Source organism: Nymphaea colorata, chromosome 3, assembly GCF_008831285.2.
Source record: "Nymphaea colorata isolate Beijing-Zhang1983 chromosome 3, ASM883128v2, whole genome shotgun sequence".
Lineage (NCBI taxonomy): Eukaryota > Viridiplantae > Streptophyta > Magnoliopsida > Nymphaeales > Nymphaeaceae > Nymphaea > Nymphaea colorata.
In genome coordinates, this window is record NC_045140.1 from 67,501 (window position 1) to 91,669 (window position 24,169).

The window sequence follows — 24,169 nt, forward strand, 5'->3', positions numbered from 1 at the left end:
GTGGCATATAGCGAGGATGCCCCGACGACGTAGCGCACAAACCTTGAATAAGCTTTCCTATGTAGGCGAAAGCGACTGGCCATAGGTCGGACGCAGGTGGAATTTGTGTAGGGCATGTGCTGGCTAAGTTTGAGATGCACATCCGAGGTTGGGCGGACTTGGGGGGTTTAAAGTCTTCAATTGCTTGCGGAGAATGTGCCCGACCAAAGGTGGATTTCCGAAAAATAAGATTTATGGTAGGCCAGGTGATTTTCGCGTTAGCCCGTATTACCCGAGAGCGATCGCCCAAAGCACCTGTGAGGTTCGTCGGAGGGGGGGGGGGGCTGGTGAAACATTTGCTCGGCTCGATGGACCTTGCTGTAGTCCCTCTTGTGCCCGGTCTTCCGCTGCTTGCGGAAAGTGCTCGGAACACTAGGGATACTGTTAGGCCCACTCCTGCTAGAACTTGAATTTCCTAACCAAGAGCGACCTACCTTCCCAGGTCTCTTGAGTGCTACTCAAAATCCGAAAATCCTAAGACAAATAATTACAACACTTCTACCCAGCCGGACAGACCCCGGCGCAAAAACCCTTAGGACGGGAGACTCAGGTGCGGAAAACCCTTAATTCCCAATTCCTAACTACGGGCAGACCTAAGGCAACACTACAATAGGTGACACGGCTTTACAATCGTAAGCGATACAAGAATTCACTCTTCTCACTCAAGAACAAACCATTCACCAAATTATACTACTAGCGAACAAACCACGCCCAGCAATAAGCAAATGGGTACGGTCGGCTCCTTGTGGTCGTGTCTCGGGCAGCTGGCCCTTGAGGTACCACGGCAGGGAGCTAGGCCGAAGCCTTGGGCTAAAACAATAACTAAAACAAACTAAATGGAATCCTAAAACAGAAAGCAAAACACCCTCCCCGGAATCTACAAGTGGGCTAAGGTGTTACCGGCCAAGAGCTAGCCTTGGCTGAGCCGGAACAACCGCGGGGTGAAGACCAACCCCCGGGCAGTGCAGCAACGGGCCGGCGTGAAGCGCGCGGCCTGGACAGCCTCCTGCTGTCGGACGGATTGGCAGACGCCGGCTGGAGCAGCAGTCTGCTGCTGAGCGGAGACGGAAGCGCGGGGAAACAGCGACAGCCGCCTACTGTCGGGAATGGCCGGTGGACGCGCGGCCGAGAATGGCGCGGGCCTGCTATCGGGCTGCCTGATGACGAGTGGCCGAGAGGACAGCGAGTTACGTGCGGCGTTGGCTGGCGGAAGGAGTCGGATAGCCGAGAGCAAAACTGCGGAGGCGGCGGCAGGAACAAAGGCGAGTGGTTGTCGCCTTGGGCACCGGCGGAGCAGCGACTGGACGTCGCCGATGTGCTGACGAGTGCCGCCTGCCGACTGAAGACGGGTCGGCGAGGGAAGGCCGACTAGGCAGCCACCTGCTGCCTGGAGCCGAGAGGAGAGGGCGACCGACTGTCGCCGCTAAGCTGGACAGAAGCCGCGGACAGGACGAGGGGGGCGAAAGCCGAGTTCGGCAGTGCCTACCTGCCTATTCTCCGAATGGCTCAGCCACGGACGCCGGTAGTAAATCCGACGACGGGACGCGGCCGAGGTGCTGGCCGGGGACAGCTAGCGGTGCGCTAGCGTCGCCGACTGAACCTAGTCCCTAGCTACGGCTGGGCTGGGCTGGAACTGGCGGGGCTCTAAGGGTAGGTCAGTCAAGTTAAGAGGGCTCGGGCTGGGTAGGCCGAGGGTCAAAAGGGGCTTGGGTTAACAAGGGAGGTTATCCTAGCTAAGAGGGGGGTCAAACCGAGAGGGTGAACTAGAGAAAGTGAGGTTAAGGTGAGCTCGGACGAGGGGCTTAGGCAAGGGCTGACCTCGGTTAGGGATAGGTTAGCTGGGTCACTCGAGCTAGGCTCGAGTCAACTAGGGTGGTTCTAGCTGGGCTCGGGTTGACCGAATATCTAAGGCTGGAAAGAGGTTAGGACTAAAGAGCTCAAGTCAAATAAGAAGAAGACGACTAGTTGACTGGATTCGGTCAAGGTCAAACTGGGTTAGGTTTGACTAAGACACCTAAGTCGGGTTAGGGGCTAGGTCAAATTGACTTAGGACTAAGCTCGAGCTAAGAGGGTTTCCTAAGACTAAAAAGACTAAGTGACTCGAGTAGGTCTCTCGAGCAAGGAGATGGTGACACGTTGCGAAAATCAAGGGCCACGATTGAAGACGGTTAGGGGAAGTGGGGCGACTTGGCTTGGAGGAGCTCGTGGCTAAGGGAGATGCAGACACGTAGATGAATCAACAGCTAAGAATAACTGTAGTTGGGGAATGAATGAGGACGTGATTGAGGGTACGTGCGGGTCTTAAGTGACTTGCGCTACAATTTGGGAAAAGGGGCTCGAAATGAGGAAGTGGCGCGCCAAAGGGGGACTCGCGTGGGCTGAGGTGGCGAACTACGAGAGCTTGGTGAAAAAGGGACTGGCGAGCTGGAGGGGAGACCTATTCGTGGGCAAGGAGATGCTGCCACGTGGCCAGATGTGTGGCTGATATTGCTTGCGAGAGGAGAAGGAGACTTAGCCAAAATGCAAGATGGCGAGGTGGCATATAGTGGTCCTAAAGCTAAGGAACGTGGAAAATAACTAAGTTTCGGGTAAGGGGCACGATGGGCCAGGTGGGACACGAGCTGAGGGTGATAACTGGATAGCTGACACGTGTACAGGAGGACGGTGAGGATTGGACTTACCTGGTCCGAGTTGACTGCACGTAGACTCGCGCCAAGAGAGGAAGACCGGCCTGGTTTGAGTTCAATCTCACCAAAGACCAGAACGCCCCTTCAAGCTTCACGCAGACTTCGGTTCGCACAAGGGCAGGGCTGTCCTAAAACGCCGGAGTCTGGAGATGGCGCCGGAAGTTGCAGGTCACGTCGGAAGATAGCAGAATTCCGGCAAGGACGCGAACTCACTATCCAACCGAGCGATTTCACCCAAACTTGGCTATGTTGGAGCACTTGATTGGACGATTACAATGAACTCGTACGATTGATAGTCCACCGGTTAGATCTTGAAGAGCAGGACGTTTTAGCCTGCTGGACCGAAGGAGAAGAGGGAGGACAGAAACCGAGTTTTACTTTGCTAAAACTCGACTACTTCCACCGCTCGCGTTCTTCGTTTTATGGCTGAATTAACCCAAAGTTTCAAGAACTTTCTTCAAGAAGATCGTAGGATAATATAAAGCAGAACTTGCTATTTAGCACAGACCTTCCTCACGAGTTTGCCGAGAAGAAAGCCTCGCTCTTAAGCAACTTCTGTCCTAGATTAATTTTACGAAAATCAAGAAGAAAGCCGAGAACTAGAAGTAATTTCTTAGCCGTCGCTGCTGGATTCTCAAACGAATTCAGCCTTCCCTGTTGCAAAGGCAGCCTCTCAACTTCACCGGGGTCGAGAAGAAGGTACCAACCTTGCTGAAATTGCAGTTTCAAAGGGGAATCAGCCGTGGACGAGGGAGGGATTGCCGCCGGTAGGGAGGAATCCGCCGCAAGCCGTCGTGCTTTGAGTTCACCACCGGAATATCTCCGATGCCCGAAGCTTTGCTGGAATTAGAAAGCGTCACAGGCCAAGGGGACGCGAGGGGATGAGAGGCACCGCAGATTTCACCATGTGAAACTCGATGGCTGACGAAGAAGATGAAGAACTCGCCTCTAGACCGAGGGAGAGAGAGACAGCCTCACGAGGAGGAGAAAGAATACAACTTAGCAAAATGCTTTCCTTAGTCCAAAATTCGATACAAACTCTAAGATCCAAAACAATATATACATGTCCTAATTGAACGAGTCTACAATCCAGATCTCGTTCTCTACCCACAATCCAAATCCATATTGCCAAGCACAACCCGCTTGGCTAGGTCCTTATTTCAAAACCCAACGAAAGCAAACCTATTTGCTTAACAAAAAACACTTAAACTAGACTCGGGCCTAATGCCCAACTCGTAAACAAAAGGGTTAAACCCCTGAGCCTTGTGAGCCCAGGGTGGGGACCTCGTGAGGGGACCCGCCCTCACTTCGGTTGACTAGACCAAGAGCTCGGTCTGGTTTGACCGAGCCATTTGCCTAAGACCTTGGTCTTTGGCTAGCCTCAAGGGACATAAGACCGGACTCACTTGGTTAAGACTCTACTAGCTTAGTGAGACCTACTCTAGAATCACAATCACCCTGAGACGTACCCAGTTCAAGCACCGTCTTGGCTTCAGCTGCTCCTCCCGCTCCTCCCACTGCAACTGACGCTGGTGCAGAATCCTTCTCCTTGGGACTTACCTGCGCGAGCTGAAGAGAACGCGCCCAAATCTCTGACGCCTTCCTCTTACGCCGACTGGGTTCGGCCTGCTCTGCCTCCATCTGCACGGGACCTGGAAATTGGTCCGTAACAGATTCCCCCTCCCTACTTTGCGCTTGTCCTCGAGCGCTAGAAGAGGGGAAACGGTGAATGATCGTCCCGAATTCCTCCCAAGAAGTACCCCTGTCGGGTCCCTCCCATTCTACGAGCACCTCGTGCCTGGTTCTCCCTTGCCGCTGTACATACCTGTGTTTGAGAATACGGTAGGGAGTTGGCAAACTATCCGGGACTTGCTCGATCAAAGTAGGTACATCACCCTGATGAGGCTTAAGCCTGGTGACGTGAAAGACTGGATGTACCAACGCTGTTCTTGGAAGGCCAAGTCTGTACGCAGCCTTCCCTATCTTCTGAATCACCGGATAGGGTCCATAATATCGAGGTAGCAACTTCGAATAGGGCTGACCCATCAAGGACTTTTGCTTAAGAGGCAACCTCTTAAGCCACACATAGTCTCCCACCTGAAACTCCCGGTCCTTCCTTCCCTTATCGTACACTTGCTTCATACGATTTTGCGCCTTGACGATGTTTTCCTTGAGAGATTCTAAGACCTCTTCTCTGGTGCGCAACTCACAATCTACTGCATCATCTTCCGCAGTTCCTCCTTCATACCTTGGTATTGATGGGGGTGGAAATCCATATACACCCTCGTAAGGGGTGATGCCAGTAGACGAGTGAAGACTCGTGTTGTACGACCATTCTGCCCAAGGCAGATACGTAACCCATGTTGATGGTCGTTCTCCTGCGAAGCAACGGAGATAAGTCTCCAAGGACCGGTTGACAATTTCACTTTGCCCATCTGTTTGTGGGTGGTGGGCAGTACTAAAGTTTAACGTCGTACCCATATTCTTCATGTACTCCTGCCAGAATGCACTCAGAAAGATGGAGTCTCTGTCACAGACGACGGACTGTGGCATTCCATGCAGTTTCCCGATATACTCTTGGTAGACGTTGGCCACAAGTGGCCCTTGATACAACCTCGGCAAGGGGGCGAAGTGACTATACTTCGTGAGCCGATCCACGACAACTAAGACTGCCTCTTTCCCTTCTGATCGAGGCATGGCGTCGATGAAGTCCATCGTGACATCAGTCCACGGCTTGGTTGGTATAGGCAGAGGGTTCAAATGACCAGGAGGCTTGATGGCCTCGTACTTCTCCCTCTGGCAGACTATACACTTCTTGACGTAGTTTTGCACTTCTGCCTTTATTCCTCGCCACCAAAATTGGGCCTTTATTCGCGCAAGGGTCTTAGCGACCCCTTCATGACCCGCTGCGGGGGTGTCATGAAAATGCTGCAGGAGTTCCTGCCTTAGCCCAGAGTTAGGAGGGACTACAGCCTTGTCCTTCCTATACAGAAGATTTCCTTTGACTGAATACAAAGGAATGGATCCGGGGTTCTGTTGAACCGAAGTCTTGATTAGCCTTAATGACTGGTCATCATGTTGATCATGGGCTAATCTCGTCCAAATGTCCGTCTCCACCACAGACAAAGTCATCAACTGTTCAGTGAGGCGGGAAAGAGAATCCGCCGCCTTGTTCTCAGGACCCTTCTTGTACTCGATTTCAAAGTCATACCCCAAGAGCTTCGCTAGCCATCTCTGTTGAGTGGGGGTGGACACACGTTGTTTCAACATGTACTTCAGGCTGTTTTGATCGGTCCTGACGATAAACTTGCGTCCAATCAAGTATGGACGCCACTTTTCCACCGCGATTACGATTGCAAGCAACTCCTTCTCATATGTGGAGAGGGGCTTGGCCCGGCTAGTCAAGGCCTTGGACATATACGCGATGGGATGACCATCTTGTCCTAGTACTGCTCCGACGCCGACTTCACACGCATCTGTTTCAATAGTGAAAGTCTTTGAGAAATCGGGTAGAGTTAGTACTGGGGCGGTCATTAGAGCTGCTTTCAGCTTGTCAAAAGCAACTCTCGACTTCTCAGTCCAAGAGAAGGCTCCTTTCTTCAGCATCTGGGTGAGGGGCTGGGCAATAATGCCATATCCCTGGATGAATCTCCTGTAGTACCCAGTTAATCCGAGGAATCCTCTTAGACCTTTGAGGTCCTTGGGCAGAGGCCATTTCTCCATGGCGTGCAACTTTTCGGGGTCTGCCCGAACCCCTTCTCGGGACACGATGTGTCCGAGATATCCAATGGAAGATTGTCCAAAACTGCATTTGGACATCTTCGCAAAGAGCTGGTGCTCCTGAAGAATACCTAGAGTTATTTCCAGGTGCCTCTTGTGTTGCTCCTCGTCCTTACTATAGATGAGTATGTCATCGAAAAATACGAGGATGAAGTCTCTGAGATGGGCTCTAAACACATCATTCATACACCGCTGGAATGTAGCCGGTGCATTTGTCAGTCCAAAAGGCATTACGAGAAATTCATAATGCCCGTCATGCGTTCTGAACGCTGTCTTCAAGACGTCTTTATCGAACATTCTGATTTGATGATAGCCGGCTCTGAGATCAATCTTGGAAAATACTGTGGCGCCGGCCAATTCGTCTAACAACTCATCAATAACTGGTATGGGGTGCCGATCCTTAACGGTCACCTCATTCAGCGCCCTGTAATCAATACAGAATCGCCAAGTGTTGTCCTTCTTCTTCACTAAGAGAACTGGTGAAGAAAAAGGGCTGCAACTAGGCCTAATGATTCCGCTCTCCAACATTTCTTTCACAAGGCGCTCGATCTCCGCCTTCTGGCTGTGCCCATACCTATATGGCCTGACGTTGACAGGCTCCGCACCATGTGCGAGGACGATGCGATGATCATATGCCCGTTTAGGCGGTAAGCCTTTGGGCTCATCAAAAATGGCTGGAAATTGGTCTAGGACCAATTGAATGCTTGGTGGAATTGGTTCTTCCACCTTATCTTCAGATACCGGTACATCCGTAGCCAATGTGAGTACCCAACAAGCGGGTTGTTCATGTTGGATGGACCGCAATGCTGCCTTGGGACGCGTGGAGCTGGCGAGTCCCTGAAGAGTGATCGATTCCCCTTCTCCGTCTGGGATGAACGTCATGGCAAAGTTCTTCACATCCCAACGAATATCCTTCCAAGTTAGGAACCAAGGCATTCCTAAAATCAAGTCGACTCCGTCTAATGGAATGACTAGGCAATCCACTTTGAAGTTCTTCTTCTTGATGTTGACATCAATGCCCTTTCCTTCATGAATGCACTTGAGTCTATGACCCCCTCCCACGATTATAGTCTGTGGGCTGCTCTCATTGAGAGTGACCTTGCACTTCTCAGCGGCTTCTTCGGTTAAGAAGTTGTTTGTTGCACCGCTATCGAGCAGAATCAAAACTTTCTGGCCATTGATGCGGCCAAAAACTCTCATGGCGTTAGCCTTATGGGGATCCTGGATAGAATGTAAGGATTCAACCTCTTCAGATTTGTCTTCTCTGTTCGAGGTTTCTCCCTTCTGTGGTTCCTCAGATTCAATTTTCTTTCCTTTTCTCTTCACTTGGACTTCCTCATCAGACGAGGAACTGGAACTAGAGCTAGAGGAGGAATCGCTCTCTGAGCTGGAGCTTGTCTCCGGTTCATCAACCACCACGATGTTGAATAGTGCCTTGCACTGGTGGTTCTTCTCCCACTTACCCTCACATCTAAAGCATAGGCCCTTCTTCATATACTCTTCTATTTGTTTTGGGGTCAGGTAACGTGTTGGGAGGTCACGGCCCGGTCTTGGGTTGGGCCTATAATCGTTCCCACGGTTGTAGGGAACCAATTCCTTCCCTTGGGGACGGAATTCTCTACTTTGATTCCGAGAAGTAGAGGAGAATGAGGGTTTCTTCCTCAACTTGTCCGACTTACGAGCCTTTCTTTCTCGTTTCTCTCTTTTTTCTTCTTTTCTCTCTTCAATTCTCTCCTCATACAGCCTGGCCATTGCGAAACATTCTTCTAAACTACCGAAGCGATGGATTTTCATCTCTCTTTTGATATCGCTTCGTAGTCCACCCTTGAACGACCCTATGAGGGCCTTCTCTGGCCATTGCACCATGCTGGCCAACCTCTCGAATTGCCTTTGGTAGACAGGCACGGTGGTGGTCTGGGTTAAGTTTTTGAGATCCTCGTCATAATCTATGAACGTGGAGTCTCCAAACTGCAACTGCAGACTCGCTTTGTATTTTTCCCACGTTGGGTCGGCCGTCTTATGTTCAAACCAGAGGTAGTGGGTTGTTGCTTCGCCGGTCATGTTGGCCGTGGCGATTTCAATCCATTCTTCTTGTGGTACATGGTGACACAAGAAGAAACGTTCGGCCATGAATAGCCATTCTCGAAGATGTTCCCCATTGAACTTAGGGAAATCATATTTGACGGAAGGTGTCCGTCTCTCTTCAAAACGTGTAGGCTCTCTTCGAGTTCTCCTAGGACGAAGTGGTGTTTCGTCCTCTCCTTCGGAAAGCTCAAAAATTGGGTTCCGAATGGGTTGACTAGTTCGTTGACCTTGAGGAGGTCTGTAGTATTCACTTGTAGGCTCGTTTAGATACCTGTCTGGAGGTGGTCCCATGACTCTACCTCCTTCCAAACTCGTCCCAACATGTGAAATGTTGTTGGGATTAACCTCAGTGTCGGTTTGATAGCCAGGTATAACTAGCAAACCTTTTCCTTTCTGTTGATTCGGACCCTGAGTGGTCCTCTGCTCAACAACGACTTGGGCCTGGTTGTTGGCCAACTGTCTGAACATGGCGCGGATTTCATCCATTTCCTTTTGGTGTTCCGCGTTCTGACGATCCATGTCCTTCTTCCTAAAGTTCTCAACTTTGGCCATTTCGCTACGCATTTGTAGCAATTCCTTCTCTATGCTTAGGATTCTACCTAAGGCATAGTCCGGAACTTGCCCCCTTTGAGTTGGAGGGGCATCTCCTGCTTGCTCTTGAGGAATGTCCTCAAGAACAGGCTCATCGGAGCTCACGTTCTTCTTGGATTTACCCATAGAATTCGTGAATTAGGCACCCAGTGAAAACACGCACAAACTAAGGAATTTGGCTATTTGGAGCCAACGACAAAAGAAAATCCTAAACTAACGCACACGGAAAATGCACTACTGAAAGCTGGACTCAAACACTCCTCGCCTTGACTGATTTGCTGAAGCTGAATCTTCTTGCAACGAGTGCTTGAACTTCAATAACAGCCTCAACCTGGCTCTGATACCAATTGTTAGGCCCACTCCTGCTAGAACTTGAATTTCCTAACCAAGAGCGACCTACCTTCCCAGGTCTCTTGAGTGCTACTCAAAATCCGAAAATCCTAAGACAAATAATTACAACACTTCTACCCAGCCGGACAGACCCCGGCGCAAAAACCCTTAGGACGGGAGACTCAGGTGCGGAAAACCCTTAATTCCCAATTCCTAACTACGGGCAGACCTAAGGCAACACTACAATAGGTGACACGGCTTTACAATCGTAAGCGATACAAGAATTCACTCTTCTCACTCAAGAACAAACCATTCACCAAATTATACTACTAGCGAACAAACCACGCCCAGCAATAAGCAAATGGGTACGGTCGGCTCCTTGTGGTCGTGTCTCGGGCAGCTGGCCCTTGAGGTACCACGGCAGGGAGCTAGGCCGAAGCCTTGGGCTAAAACAATAACTAAAACAAACTAAATGGAATCCTAAAACAGAAAGCAAAACACCCTCCCCGGAATCTACAAGTGGGCTAAGGTGTTACCGGCCAAGAGCTAGCCTTGGCTGAGCCGGAACAACCGCGGGGTGAAGACCAACCCCCGGGCAGTGCAGCAACGGGCCGGCGTGAAGCGCGCGGCCTGGACAGCCTCCTGCTGTCGGACGGATTGGCAGACGCCGGCTGGAGCAGCAGTCTGCTGCTGAGCGGAGACGGAAGCGCGGGGAAACAGCGACAGCCGCCTACTGTCGGGAATGGCCGGTGGACGCGCGGCCGAGAATGGCGCGGGCCTGCTATCGGGCTGCCTGATGACGAGTGGCCGAGAGGACAGCGAGTTACGTGCGGCGTTGGCTGGCGGAAGGAGTCGGATAGCCGAGAGCAAAACTGCGGAGGCGGCGGCAGGAACAAAGGCGAGTGGTTGTCGCCTTGGGCACCGGCGGAGCAGCGACTGGACGTCGCCGATGTGCTGACGAGTGCCGCCTGCCGACTGAAGACGGGTCGGCGAGGGAAGGCCGACTAGGCAGCCACCTGCTGCCTGGAGCCGAGAGGAGAGGGCGACCGACTGTCGCCGCTAAGCTGGACAGAAGCCGCGGACAGGACGAGGGGGGCGAAAGCCGAGTTCGGCAGTGCCTACCTGCCTATTCTCCGAATGGCTCAGCCACGGACGCCGGTAGTAAATCCGACGACGGGACGCGGCCGAGGTGCTGGCCGGGGACAGCTAGCGGTGCGCTAGCGTCGCCGACTGAACCTAGTCCCTAGCTACGGCTGGGCTGGGCTGGAACTGGCGGGGCTCTAAGGGTAGGTCAGTCAAGTTAAGAGGGCTCGGGCTGGGTAGGCCGAGGGTCAAAAGGGGCTTGGGTTAACAAGGGAGGTTATCCTAGCTAAGAGGGGGGTCAAACCGAGAGGGTGAACTAGAGAAAGTGAGGTTAAGGTGAGCTCGGACGAGGGGCTTAGGCAAGGGCTGACCTCGGTTAGGGATAGGTTAGCTGGGTCACTCGAGCTAGGCTCGAGTCAACTAGGGTGGTTCTAGCTGGGCTCGGGTTGACCGAATATCTAAGGCTGGAAAGAGGTTAGGACTAAAGAGCTCAAGTCAAATAAGAAGAAGACGACTAGTTGACTGGATTCGGTCAAGGTCAAACTGGGTTAGGTTTGACTAAGACACCTAAGTCGGGTTAGGGGCTAGGTCAAATTGACTTAGGACTAAGCTCGAGCTAAGAGGGTTTCCTAAGACTAAAAAGACTAAGTGACTCGAGTAGGTCTCTCGAGCAAGGAGATGGTGACACGTTGCGAAAATCAAGGGCCACGATTGAAGACGGTTAGGGGAAGTGGGGCGACTTGGCTTGGAGGAGCTCGTGGCTAAGGGAGATGCAGACACGTAGATGAATCAACAGCTAAGAATAACTGTAGTTGGGGAATGAATGAGGACGTGATTGAGGGTACGTGCGGGTCTTAAGTGACTTGCGCTACAATTTGGGAAAAGGGGCTCGAAATGAGGAAGTGGCGCGCCAAAGGGGGACTCGCGTGGGCTGAGGTGGCGAACTACGAGAGCTTGGTGAAAAAGGGACTGGCGAGCTGGAGGGGAGACCTATTCGTGGGCAAGGAGATGCTGCCACGTGGCCAGATGTGTGGCTGATATTGCTTGCGAGAGGAGAAGGAGACTTAGCCAAAATGCAAGATGGCGAGGTGGCATATAGTGGTCCTAAAGCTAAGGAACGTGGAAAATAACTAAGTTTCGGGTAAGGGGCACGATGGGCCAGGTGGGACACGAGCTGAGGGTGATAACTGGATAGCTGACACGTGTACAGGAGGACGGTGAGGATTGGACTTACCTGGTCCGAGTTGACTGCACGTAGACTCGCGCCAAGAGAGGAAGACCGGCCTGGTTTGAGTTCAATCTCACCAAAGACCAGAACGCCCCTTCAAGCTTCACGCAGACTTCGGTTCGCACAAGGGCAGGGCTGTCCTAAAACGCCGGAGTCTGGAGATGGCGCCGGAAGTTGCAGGTCACGTCGGAAGATAGCAGAATTCCGGCAAGGACGCGAACTCACTATCCAACCGAGCGATTTCACCCAAACTTGGCTATGTTGGAGCACTTGATTGGACGATTACAATGAACTCGTACGATTGATAGTCCACCGGTTAGATCTTGAAGAGCAGGACGTTTTAGCCTGCTGGACCGAAGGAGAAGAGGGAGGACAGAAACCGAGTTTTACTTTGCTAAAACTCGACTACTTCCACCGCTCGCGTTCTTCGTTTTATGGCTGAATTAACCCAAAGTTTCAAGAACTTTCTTCAAGAAGATCGTAGGATAATATAAAGCAGAACTTGCTATTTAGCACAGACCTTCCTCACGAGTTTGCCGAGAAGAAAGCCTCGCTCTTAAGCAACTTCTGTCCTAGATTAATTTTACGAAAATCAAGAAGAAAGCCGAGAACTAGAAGTAATTTCTTAGCCGTCGCTGCTGGATTCTCAAACGAATTCAGCCTTCCCTGTTGCAAAGGCAGCCTCTCAACTTCACCGGGGTCGAGAAGAAGGTACCAACCTTGCTGAAATTGCAGTTTCAAAGGGGAATCAGCCGTGGACGAGGGAGGGATTGCCGCCGGTAGGGAGGAATCCGCCGCAAGCCGTCGTGCTTTGAGTTCACCACCGGAATATCTCCGATGCCCGAAGCTTTGCTGGAATTAGAAAGCGTCACAGGCCAAGGGGACGCGAGGGGATGAGAGGCACCGCAGATTTCACCATGTGAAACTCGATGGCTGACGAAGAAGATGAAGAACTCGCCTCTAGACCGAGGGAGAGAGAGACAGCCTCACGAGGAGGAGAAAGAATACAACTTAGCAAAATGCTTTCCTTAGTCCAAAATTCGATACAAACTCTAAGATCCAAAACAATATATACATGTCCTAATTGAACGAGTCTACAATCCAGATCTCGTTCTCTACCCACAATCCAAATCCATATTGCCAAGCACAACCCGCTTGGCTAGGTCCTTATTTCAAAACCCAACGAAAGCAAACCTATTTGCTTAACAAAAAACACTTAAACTAGACTCGGGCCTAATGCCCAACTCGTAAACAAAAGGGTTAAACCCCTGAGCCTTGTGAGCCCAGGGTGGGGACCTCGTGAGGGGACCCGCCCTCACTTCGGTTGACTAGACCAAGAGCTCGGTCTGGTTTGACCGAGCCATTTGCCTAAGACCTTGGTCTTTGGCTAGCCTCAAGGGACATAAGACCGGACTCACTTGGTTAAGACTCTACTAGCTTAGTGAGACCTACTCTAGAATCACAATCACCCTGAGACGTACCCAGTTCAAGCACCGTCTTGGCTTCAGCTGCTCCTCCCGCTCCTCCCACTGCAACTGACGCTGGTGCAGAATCCTTCTCCTTGGGACTTACCTGCGCGAGCTGAAGAGAACGCGCCCAAATCTCTGACGCCTTCCTCTTACGCCGACTGGGTTCGGCCTGCTCTGCCTCCATCTGCACGGGACCTGGAAATTGGTCCGTAACAGATACACAAGGCGGATTCGTACTTCAAAAATACTTATGGTAGACCAAGTGATTTTCGCGTTAGCCCCTTTCACCCGGGAGCCGTCGCCCAAATCACATGTATGGGAGATCATTTGCATCAATCGGCTGCTGTAGTCCCTCCTGTGCCCGGTCTTCCGCTGCTCGCGGACAGCGTCGGGAACAGTAGGGATACAGAAAGCGAATTCGCTTGATACTTCAAAAATATTTAATATTTATGGTAGACCAAGTGATTTTCGCGTTGGCCCTTTTTATGGGGGAGCCATCGCCCAAATCACCTATAGGTTAACCACCAGCTCGGATCGACGGACTTGACACCCTTCGACCTTGCTGCCGTCCCTCGTGTGCCCTTTCTTCACTGCGAGCGGCCATTTTTTCTTGGTTCCGCGTGCTTCCGTAGCTGTCTTTTCAGCTTCTCCTGCGTCCGGTTTTGCCTGGGCCATTTGTAGTCCACGCGGTGCGACTGCCTTCTTCTCGGCCTCCGACTGCTGTCAAGGCCTTTGTTTGGCAGGTGCTATGCAACGTGTCCTTCCCTGCCTGGCCCTCGGCCTGCAGTGCTCGCTGTTCCCCGACAGCGCCTGCGGTGTCCTTTGGGACCGGATCAGGTACTGGTGGGAACCCGGCTAGGACTGCCTAAGCTCGCTGCCGAATGCCGAACTCCCTTCCCAAGATCTCTTGGGGCAGGCTCCGAATAGGCTAAGTATTAAGAAGACTTTACACTCTTTCCCTGCCGGACAGCAACCCCGGCTTAATTTCCCAAGTTAGGACAGAATTACAAGAGTGTTTCCCGAACCCAAATAGCCAATCCTACTACAAGAATGCTAAGGGGCTCAAGGCTTAATACAACCGCGACGATACAACTTAAACGCTCACCTCACTCAACCACATTCACATCCAAGCATTCATAAAAAACATACATGCCTAAGCGCACAAACCACACCCTCAACCCCTAGGTGGCCAAGCCGCAAGGAGGTGTGTCGTCGGCTGAACGAGCCTCCGAGGACCTCACTATGCCGCGCGCCGTGTAGGCGGGTTTGTAAGCAAGAACACCCTCCCCGTGCTATAGTGGGACAGGGTACAAACCTCCTCGAAGCTAGTCCGAGCTATCCACCGAGGCTGGAAAACCAGAAACTAAGCCTCGGTACTCAGCAAATGCCTCCTCGCCCAAGCTGGACAGCAAGCTCCACGACCCCAACTCACCGGTCGCTTGATGGCTCACGGTTCACCTCAGCAACAAGGGAAGCACGGATTACTGTTACAGCAAAACAGTAATCGAACAACAGAGCCAAAGTATGAAATGCCTCACAAGATGCGATCTAAACCCCTCTTTGTATGCTGTTAAGGGGGAAGCAGGCGTCGAACTGGTGTCGACGAGCACCCTTCAACTCCAAGGTTGCGGCTCACGGACTGTTGCAGTCTATGCTAACAGGTTGCAGCCCATCCTCGTTGCAGCAGGGGTATGCTCCGCCAAAACAAGTGCAAGCACAATCAAATCCAGGATATAATGAAAGGAAAACGAGGGATTCAAGGAGCTGAAATCACCAGAGATACTCGTTTCCCCAATATCGAAGAAAACGAGATCGGGGTAGCGTCGAGGCTTGGCCTCTGTTCTGGAAAACGAAGAAGACAGGTTCAGGCGCTGGCAGAGAGTGGCCTCCAGTCTAAAATTCGTATAAAATCACAGGAGTCTCCAAAAATCCCCAAACTTGGTCAGAAACAAGTAGACATCCTCAGGAGTGGACGCTCCAAGTTTGAGCCAAATCCGACGAGTTTAAGGCCAGGTCGTTGAGCTCTGAAAATCGCGCACGTTCTGTCCTTCGTTCAGAAATGTATCAGGCGCAGAACAGCTTCAGGACTGCTGGAGAGGTCTTCGATGGAAAAATCATAACAATTCATAGACACCTCCAAAAATCCTGAAATTTGGACTGTAGCAAGACCACTAGCCAAGGAGTAGACGCTCCAAATTTGAGCTGAATCTGAGCTGTCTAGACCCCAGTCGTTGATCCCTCAAAGTCGCTGTAGTTCTGTCGCCTGTTTCAGGAAGAGCCGTCGTGCAGAAGAACAGCCACAGGTCTTCAAATCGCCACTCCGCCTCAATGCGATCAAATCAAGAGATGAAACCACTTGCAATCGACAGATAATTAAATTTGGAACAAGCTAAAGTCAATAGATCACCCGGTGATGCTGCATTCCCAATGTTCTAAGCGAATATTGGTTACAGCCGCCTGTGGCGGAGAAACAGGGATGCTCGCCGCCGATTCCCGCCAGATTCAGACCGTCGCCTCCAGAAACGCCATCTACAGTCCGATCGACGTCAAATTTGGTGGAGATGATCTCAGGGATGTTGGGAATCTAATGGCACCGGAATCGTGAAGATCCAACGGTTGGATCGCCGGAAATGTCGCCGGAAACAGGAACTGGTCGGCGGAACTGCGTGACAGAACCTACTCCGACTTCTCAAGCTCGTAACTCACTCAATACTGAACGGATTGACGCGATTCCACTTCCTATAGAAAGCTTGGTTCGGTGGGAAGCGAACAGTATCAAAATCCCCAAAAGTTATGGCCGATTGACCCTTCGATTTAAGCTCGGATTGAGACTGGCTGTGGTAGGCCTGTTTCAACCGAATGCTCAAAAAGAGGCTCGATCATCCTCCAAACGACCCCCAAACCCATTCTCCTTCGCTTCGATCCTTCTTCAGATCATCCTCACGGATTCCAGAAGGATCCCACGGCATACAAACGAATTGGGGAGGCGATTTACAGTCACTACAAGAGGAAATGACGCTGGAAAAACACACTTAGCTGTATTTCTGCTGAACGGACGATCAAATGCATCTCAGATCTTCACACCGCCGTGTAGGCATTGCGCGAAGGCTGGAGAATGCCTTCCGGATGGTGGATGACGCCTCTCGACACCCCTGTGGCTGAGGAGTCCGCACGGCATTCACCTTTGCTTCTGCTCGGGTAGACGATGAAGAAGACAACCGCCGGCTGCTTGCTTCGTTTCACCTCCTAGTAGAGAAACCAGCGGAGGGTGTGGGATAATGTCGGGTTGCCAATCCGCCATTGATGAATCTGAGGAGGCTGGAGAAGAACCTCAGATGTTTCACACAGAAATGGGGAGGAAGAAGAAGATGGAGGCGCAAGAAACGCGCGGGTGAAGAGAAACCTGTTTCTATTAGAAACTTTGTCCAAAAATCATTAACAACTTAGGGTTAACTTCACAAAGACACTATTTAAAGTGTAGCATGACTCGGTTCGGTCTATGTCTCGAACCGGGTCGGTACAAAACTGAAACATAACTAAAAATGAAACCGGTTCCTACTAAAAACGCTGGATTTGGATCGGGTCCTAAGACGGGATCCTGTCAAAACCGCTCCGACTGACCCGTAATGCTGTAATCACTCCGTCTCGGCCTGAAATGGTCGGCTTGGGGCTGAAAACTCCTCCAACTCAGTCTCGGTCCACTGGGCATGTGTGGCTAGGTCGGTCAGCTGGGCCCGGACAACTCCAGCTCATTGCATCGGCTAGCCTCCCTAAGAAAAATGCTGTCCTCGCTGGAATGACCTCCGTGCGTGATACCCTCGGAACAAGGATCGGCCACCCGCCCGAGTGCTGCTGCTGCTAGTGGTGATGGTGGTGCCCGCTCGTTAGCCTCTCTAAGGTTTCCGCTGTGCACTCTGATAGCGTCCTCGCTCGCTACAACCTCACAATGCTCCAGGTGACCTCCAGCGTCGACGCTCTCCTGCGCGCGGCACCCGTCTGCGTCCTCGATGCCCGGTAGTCGGCGATGTCCCTCGGCTGTGCGCTCGGCCGTGCCCCGGAGTTGTGCTGCGCCTGTGGCCGGCAGTGGCATGCCTCCGACGATTACCTGGTGTGACGTTAGGCCTTGTGTGGCGTTATTAGCGCTACAAGCTGCACCATTCACAGTTAGTAAAGCCTCTCTGCCCCTTACACTCAGTGGCCAAGTCTCACCCTTACCAAGTCTCTCATGCCCATCTGGCGACAAAGGGTTCGCGCAGACAAGCTTAGCGCTATCGGCCTGTGGTAGTTGATGGGATTCGGCAGCAATCAAGGCTAGTCCCGGCCTAGTCCTAGGGAGTTCCGTATCAGATCCACCACGCTGAGACTGAGCTTGTCCCCAAGCTCTAGTAGTTGGGAAATCCTGGACAATCCTGTCATATAGCTCCCATGATGTACCTGAATCTGGGCCGTCCCACTCAACTAAAACCTCATGTCTCTGACGCCCCTCTCTCTGCAGGTGCCGGTGACGAAGTATCCTATACGGTCTAGGCCGAAAATCTGGCAAAGGTTCAATAAGTTCTGGCAACTGACCAAAATGCGGCTTGAGTCTAGTTACATGGAAGACCGGATGGACTAATGCGGTGGGTGGTAGTGCTAACCTGTAGGCTCCTTTGCCAACTCTTTGCAAGACCCGGAATGGCCCATAATAACGGGGTAAAAGTTTGGAATAAGGCTGTCCAAGCAACGATTTTTGTCGCATAGGTAGCCTCTTCAACCATGCCATGTCCCCAACCTTGAACTCTCGATCTTTGCGGCCTTTATCATATGTTTGTTTCATTCGATTCTGGGCTCTTACGATATGCTGCCTCAAAACTGTCAAGATCTCATCCCGATTACGGAGTGTGCAGTCCACCTCATCATCTTGAGCTGTCCCTACTTCATAGTTTGGAATGAGTGGAGGAGGACACCCATACAGTGCCTCGTAGGGAGTGATACTAGTCCCGGAATGGAGACTAGTGTTGTAGGACCATTCTGCCCAAGCAAGATACCGAACCCAAGTGTTCGGTCGTTCCCCCGCGAAACAACGCAGATAGGTCTCTAGTGTCCTGTTCACCACCTCGCTTTGCCCATCGGTTTGCGGGTGGTGGGCTGTACTGAAATGCAATGAAGTCCCCGCCATGCGCATATACTCGCGCCAAAACGCACTAAGGAATATCGAATCCCTATCACAAACGATAGTGCTCGGCATTCCATGAAGTTTGCCGACATAGTCTTGGTATATCCCGGCAACCAACGGCCCATTGTAGTGTCTTGGAAGAGGGGCAAAATGCCCATATTTCGTCAATCTGTCCACCACTACAAACACCGCTTCCTTTCCTTCCGAACGTGGCATTGCATCAATAAAATCCATTGATACATCAGCCCAAGGTTTTGTAGGTATTGGCAATGGGTGCATCAGCCCGGGTGGCTTGGTTGCTTCATACTTTTCCCTTTGGCAAATCTGACAACTCCTCACAAACTCTTTGACTTCTCCTTTTAGACCTTCCCACCAAAATTGGGTTTTGATCCTTGCAAGCGTTTTGGCCACGCCTTCGTGACCTGCGGTGGTTGAACAATGAAAGTGTGATAGGAGCTCCTTTTTGAGGGAGGAACCGCGTGGTACCACAGCTTTGCCCTTTCGGTAAAGCACGTTCCCCTTCATGCCATGGTTTGGGATTGATCCCGGATTCTGCTGAACCGATGCTCTAAGTAGTCTCAAACCTTCATCAGCCTCTTGCTCAATGACCAATCGCTGCCACAAATCGGTTTCCAGAACGGACAAGGTTAGAAATTGCTCTCCAAGTCTCGATAACGAATCAGCCGCCGAGTTTTCGGTTCCTTTCTTGTATTCGATTGTAAAATCGTAACCCAATAGCTTGGCGAGCCATCTTTGTTGAGTAGGCGTTGAGACCCTTTGTTTGAGCATATACCTTAAACTACTATGATCCGTTCTCACAATGAATTTGCGCCCGATGAGGTAGGGCCTCCATTTCTCCACGGCCAACACGATGGCAAATAACTCCTTTTCATATGTGGATAATGGCTTTGCCCTATGGGTGAGAGCCTTGGACATGTAGGCTATTGGGTGGCCCTTTTGGCTGAGGACAGCCCCAACACCAACGTCGCTTGCGTCCGTCTCCACCACGAAATCAAGTGAAAAATCTGGCAAGGTTAGCACGGGCGCGGCTAACATTGCTGCCTTAAGCTTTACGAATGCTTCCCTTGAGTGATCCGTCCAGGTGAACTCCCCTTTCTTCAACATTTTCGTCAAAGGGGAGGCTATAGATCCATAGCCTTGAATAAACCTTCGATAGTAACCAGTAAGACCTAGAAATCCTCTCATTCCTCTCGGGTCTTTTGGCAAAGGCCATTGCTCCATGGCATGGAGCTTTTCTGGATCAGCTCTAACACCTTCCTTGGACACTATGTGTCCCAAATAGCCGATTGATTCTTGACCGAAACTGCACTTAGAAGCTTTTGCAAAGAGTTCATTCTGCCTCAAAATTTGTAGTGTCTTCCTTAAGTGGACAATGTGGTGCTCTAATGATCGACTGTAAACCAGAATGTCATCGAAGAAAACTAGAATGAAATCCCTCAGATGTGGTCTGAAAATATCATTCATACATCGTTGGAATGTAGCCGGGGCGTTGGTTAATCCGAAGGGCATGACCAAGAACTCATAATGCCCATCGTGAGTTCTAAATGCAGTCTTGGGTACGTCATGCTTATCCATGCGTATCTGATGGTAACCAGCCCTTAAGTCAAGCTTGGAGAAAATGGAAGCGCCCGCCAATTCATCAAGGAGTTCGTCAATGACGGGTATAGGGTGGCGGTCCTTAATCGTGACTTCGTTAAGTGCCCGATAATCAACACAAAATCTCCAAGTTTCATCCTTCTTTTTGACTAACAAAACAGGAGAGGAGAAGGGACTGCTACTCGGGCGAATGATTCCCCCTTCAATCATTTCTTTTACCAATCTCTCTATCTCCGTTTTCTGTGTAAACCCATAACGATAAGGCCTAACATTTACCGGTTCTGCCCCGTTTGATAGGACGATCCTGTGATCGTATGATCTTGGAGGAGGTAACCCTTTAGGTTCAGAAAAGACATCTTCAAAACCATCCAATACTTGCTGAACTTCCTTGGGAATGACTTCGGTCTCTGTCCCTTTTGGAGGTACATCAGTGGCTAACGATATCAGCCAGAGGGCTGGCTGTTGAGCTACGAGAGCCTTGATGGCTGCCTTCGGTTCCAAGTTGGGCTGGATTCCTTCGAGTGTCACTTGATCTCCTCCTTCCCTCTCAAATCTCATCTTCATTTTGGAGAAATCCCAGTAGATTCCCCCAAGTGTCTCTAACCAATCAACACCAAGAACAAGGTCCATCCCTTTTATCGGAAGAACTAAGACATCTATCTTGTATGGGATCCCTTGCACGGTTATATCCATGTTTCGGCAAATGTGGACGCAAGGTAGCCTTGTTCCATCTCCTACCAAGACCGTGAGTGGTGCTTGATCTTCCAATGTGCATCCGCTATCCTTGGCCGTTTCTAAACTCATAAAATTATGAGTTGCTCCCGAATCTAGCAAGATTGTGACTCTGTGCCCTTGAATGGTTCCAAGAACACGCATTGCTTTAGGACGGTTTGGGTCCCTCATGGAGTGAAGAACCCCATCCACCTTCTCAATTTCCGTTGGGCACTCTTGTTCTACTGGTTGCTCTTCCTCAACTGGGATTGAAACCTCAACTTCGTCCTCATCCTCTACAACCACCATTAGCTGAAACCTCTTACATTTGTGTCCCTTGAACCACTTTTCCTCACATGACACACATAGCCCGGCTTTGAACCTTTCATCCCTCTCCTTAGCGGTGATGTAACGAACCGGAACATTGTCCCTAACGGCTGGACGTGTATCCCTCTTTGGAAACCCTTGTGGCTGTGGTTTAGGAGTAGGCCTGTTGAAATTCCCTTTGTTTTGGTTGAATCCTCCGGTCTTAGAGAATTTCTCATACGCTGCCCGTTTGAGGAGCTTTTCCTCCATAACTCGTGCCCTTGCAAAGCAACTGTCTAAGTCTACATGTTCCTCGGATAGCATCTCAATTCTAATATCCTCTCTCAATCCCGACATGAATGCACCTATGAGTGCGGGTTCGGGCCAATCTCCAACCATACATGACATGTCCTCAAATCGACCTTGAAACTCCTCCACGGTAGTGATTTGTTTCATGTTGATGAGCTCCACATGATAGTTAGTATATGACGAGACTCCAAAGCGAGCGAGTAATGCATTTGAAAATGTTTCCCATACCATGACCGGGTTTTTCCTCTTGTACGACCGATACCACCTCATAGCTGCCCCTTCAAAGTAGATCATGGCCGTTGTAATTTTTTTGTCTTCCCTAACTTCTTGGCACTCAAAGTATTGCTCCGCTTTAATCACCCAATCTTGGGCGTTTTTGCCATCAAACTTAGGAAAGTCAACCCGAATGTTGGATCTGGGTTCTATGTTCCTTTGGCCCCTCTTTTTCTCACTTCTTTGTCCGATTCTCTCACTATCTTCATCTGAAATTTCTTCAAAATCATTGTCTACCAGTGGTTTGGAACAAGTTGCCATGTTAACTCCCATGGTCTTTTTATTTCCCATGTGAGCTTCATTGGTTTTGGGTGGAACTTGATTATCTTTTCCAATTTTAATCCCTCCAAAACTCGCTGCGGCATGCTCTTTGGGAGCTTGATATGATGTGTGAGGCTCTTCATAAGGTCCTTTTCCCTTATCTTCTCGGTTGTGCCCATGATTAACGGATCTTTCCATACGGTCCATTCTTTGATTTAGCCCTTCTATACTTTCTGACAATTGGTCCATTTTATTCATTCGGCCGGTTAAGAAACCCAATTGGTGACTTATTTGCGTGAAGTTATCAGTCATACGAATCATAGCTTCCTCAAAGCGAGACAACCTCTCTTCCACACGTGATGGCTGGTCTTGCCGACTCATTCTTACTCTCATTTCCTCAAGTTCGGTTTCTATCCGTGAGAACTTTTCTCGGTTTGATTCATTCCTTCCGCTGCCCTCATGAACTGATTCGGTGGCTGCATCTTCGACGCCCAATTCCATTTCCTGTTGCTCAACTCTTGAGTTCTTCTTCTTTGCCATAGCTGCTCAATCAGCCCCAAGGTGCTCTGATACCAAACTGGTGGGAACCCGGCTAGGACTGCCTAAGCTCGCTGCCGAATGCCGAACTCCCTTCCCAAGATCTCTTGGGGCAGGCTCCGAATAGGCTAAGTATTAAGAAGACTTTACACTCTTTCCCTGCCGGACAGCAACCCCGGCTTAATTTCCCAAGTTAGGACAGAATTACAAGAGTGTTTCCCGAACCCAAATAGCCAATCCTACTACAAGAATGCTAAGGGGCTCAAGGCTTAATACAACCGCGACGATACAACTTAAACGCTCACCTCACTCAACCACATTCACATCCAAGCATTCATAAAAAACATACATGCCTAAGCGCACAAACCACACCCTCAACCCCTAGGTGGCCAAGCCGCAAGGAGGTGTGTCGTCGGCTGAACGAGCCTCCGAGGACCTCACTATGCCGCGCGCCGTGTAGGCGGGTTTGTAAGCAAGAACACCCTCCCCGTGCTATAGTGGGACAGGGTACAAACCTCCTCGAAGCTAGTCCGAGCTATCCACCGAGGCTGGAAAACCAGAAACTAAGCCTCGGTACTCAGCAAATGCCTCCTCGCCCAAGCTGGACAGCAAGCTCCACGACCCCAACTCACCGGTCGCTTGATGGCTCACGGTTCACCTCAGCAACAAGGGAAGCACGGATTACTGTTACAGCAAAACAGTAATCGAACAACAGAGCCAAAGTATGAAATGCCTCACAAGATGCGATCTAAACCCCTCTTTGTATGCTGTTAAGGGGGAAGCAGGCGTCGAACTGGTGTCGACGAGCACCCTTCAACTCCAAGGTTGCGGCTCACGGACTGTTGCAGTCTATGCTAACAGGTTGCAGCCCATCCTCGTTGCAGCAGGGGTATGCTCCGCCAAAACAAGTGCAAGCACAATCAAATCCAGGATATAATGAAAGGAAAACGAGGGATTCAAGGAGCTGAAATCACCAGAGATACTCGTTTCCCCAATATCGAAGAAAACGAGATCGGGGTAGCGTCGAGGCTTGGCCTCTGTTCTGGAAAACGAAGAAGACAGGTTCAGGCGCTGGCAGAGAGTGGCCTCCAGTCTAAAATTCGTATAAAATCACAGGAGTCTCCAAAAATCCCCAAACTTGGTCAGAAACAAGTAGACATCCTCAGGAGTGGACGCTCCAAGTTTGAGCCAAATCCGACGAGTTTAAGGCCAGGTCGTTGAGCTCTGAAAATCGCGCACGTTCTGTCCTTCGTTCAGAAATGTATCAGGCGCAGAACAGCTTCAGGACTGCTGGAGAGGTCTTCGATGGAAAAATCATAACAATTCATAGACACCTCCAAAAATCCTGAAATTTGGACTGTAGCAAGACCACTAGCCAAGGAGTAGACGCTCCAAATTTGAGCTGAATCTGAGCTGTCTAGACCCCAGTCGTTGATCCCTCAAAGTCGCTGTAGTTCTGTCGCCTGTTTCAGGAAGAGCCGTCGTGCAGAAGAACAGCCACAGGTCTTCAAATCGCCACTCCGCCTCAATGCGATCAAATCAAGAGATGAAACCACTTGCAATCGACAGATAATTAAATTTGGAACAAGCTAAAGTCAATAGATCACCCGGTGATGCTGCATTCCCAATGTTCTAAGCGAATATTGGGTTACAGCCGCCTGTGGCGGAGAAACAGGGATGCTCGCCGCCGATTCCCGCCAGATTCAGA

General features: G+C 50.7%; 1 protein-coding gene across 1 annotated transcript; it reads right to left on the minus strand.

The window, feature by feature from the left end:
- Nucleotides 1-17,187: 17,187 nt before the first annotated feature.
- On the minus strand, nucleotides 17,188-23,900 carry LOC116249764 (uncharacterized; the record flags this gene model as incomplete). Its single annotated transcript, XM_031623017.2, has 1 exon — nucleotides 17,188-23,900. A coding segment is annotated over exon 1 (5,277 nt), but the record flags the coding sequence as incomplete, so codon positions are not given.
- Nucleotides 23,901-24,169: the final 269 nt, after the last annotated feature.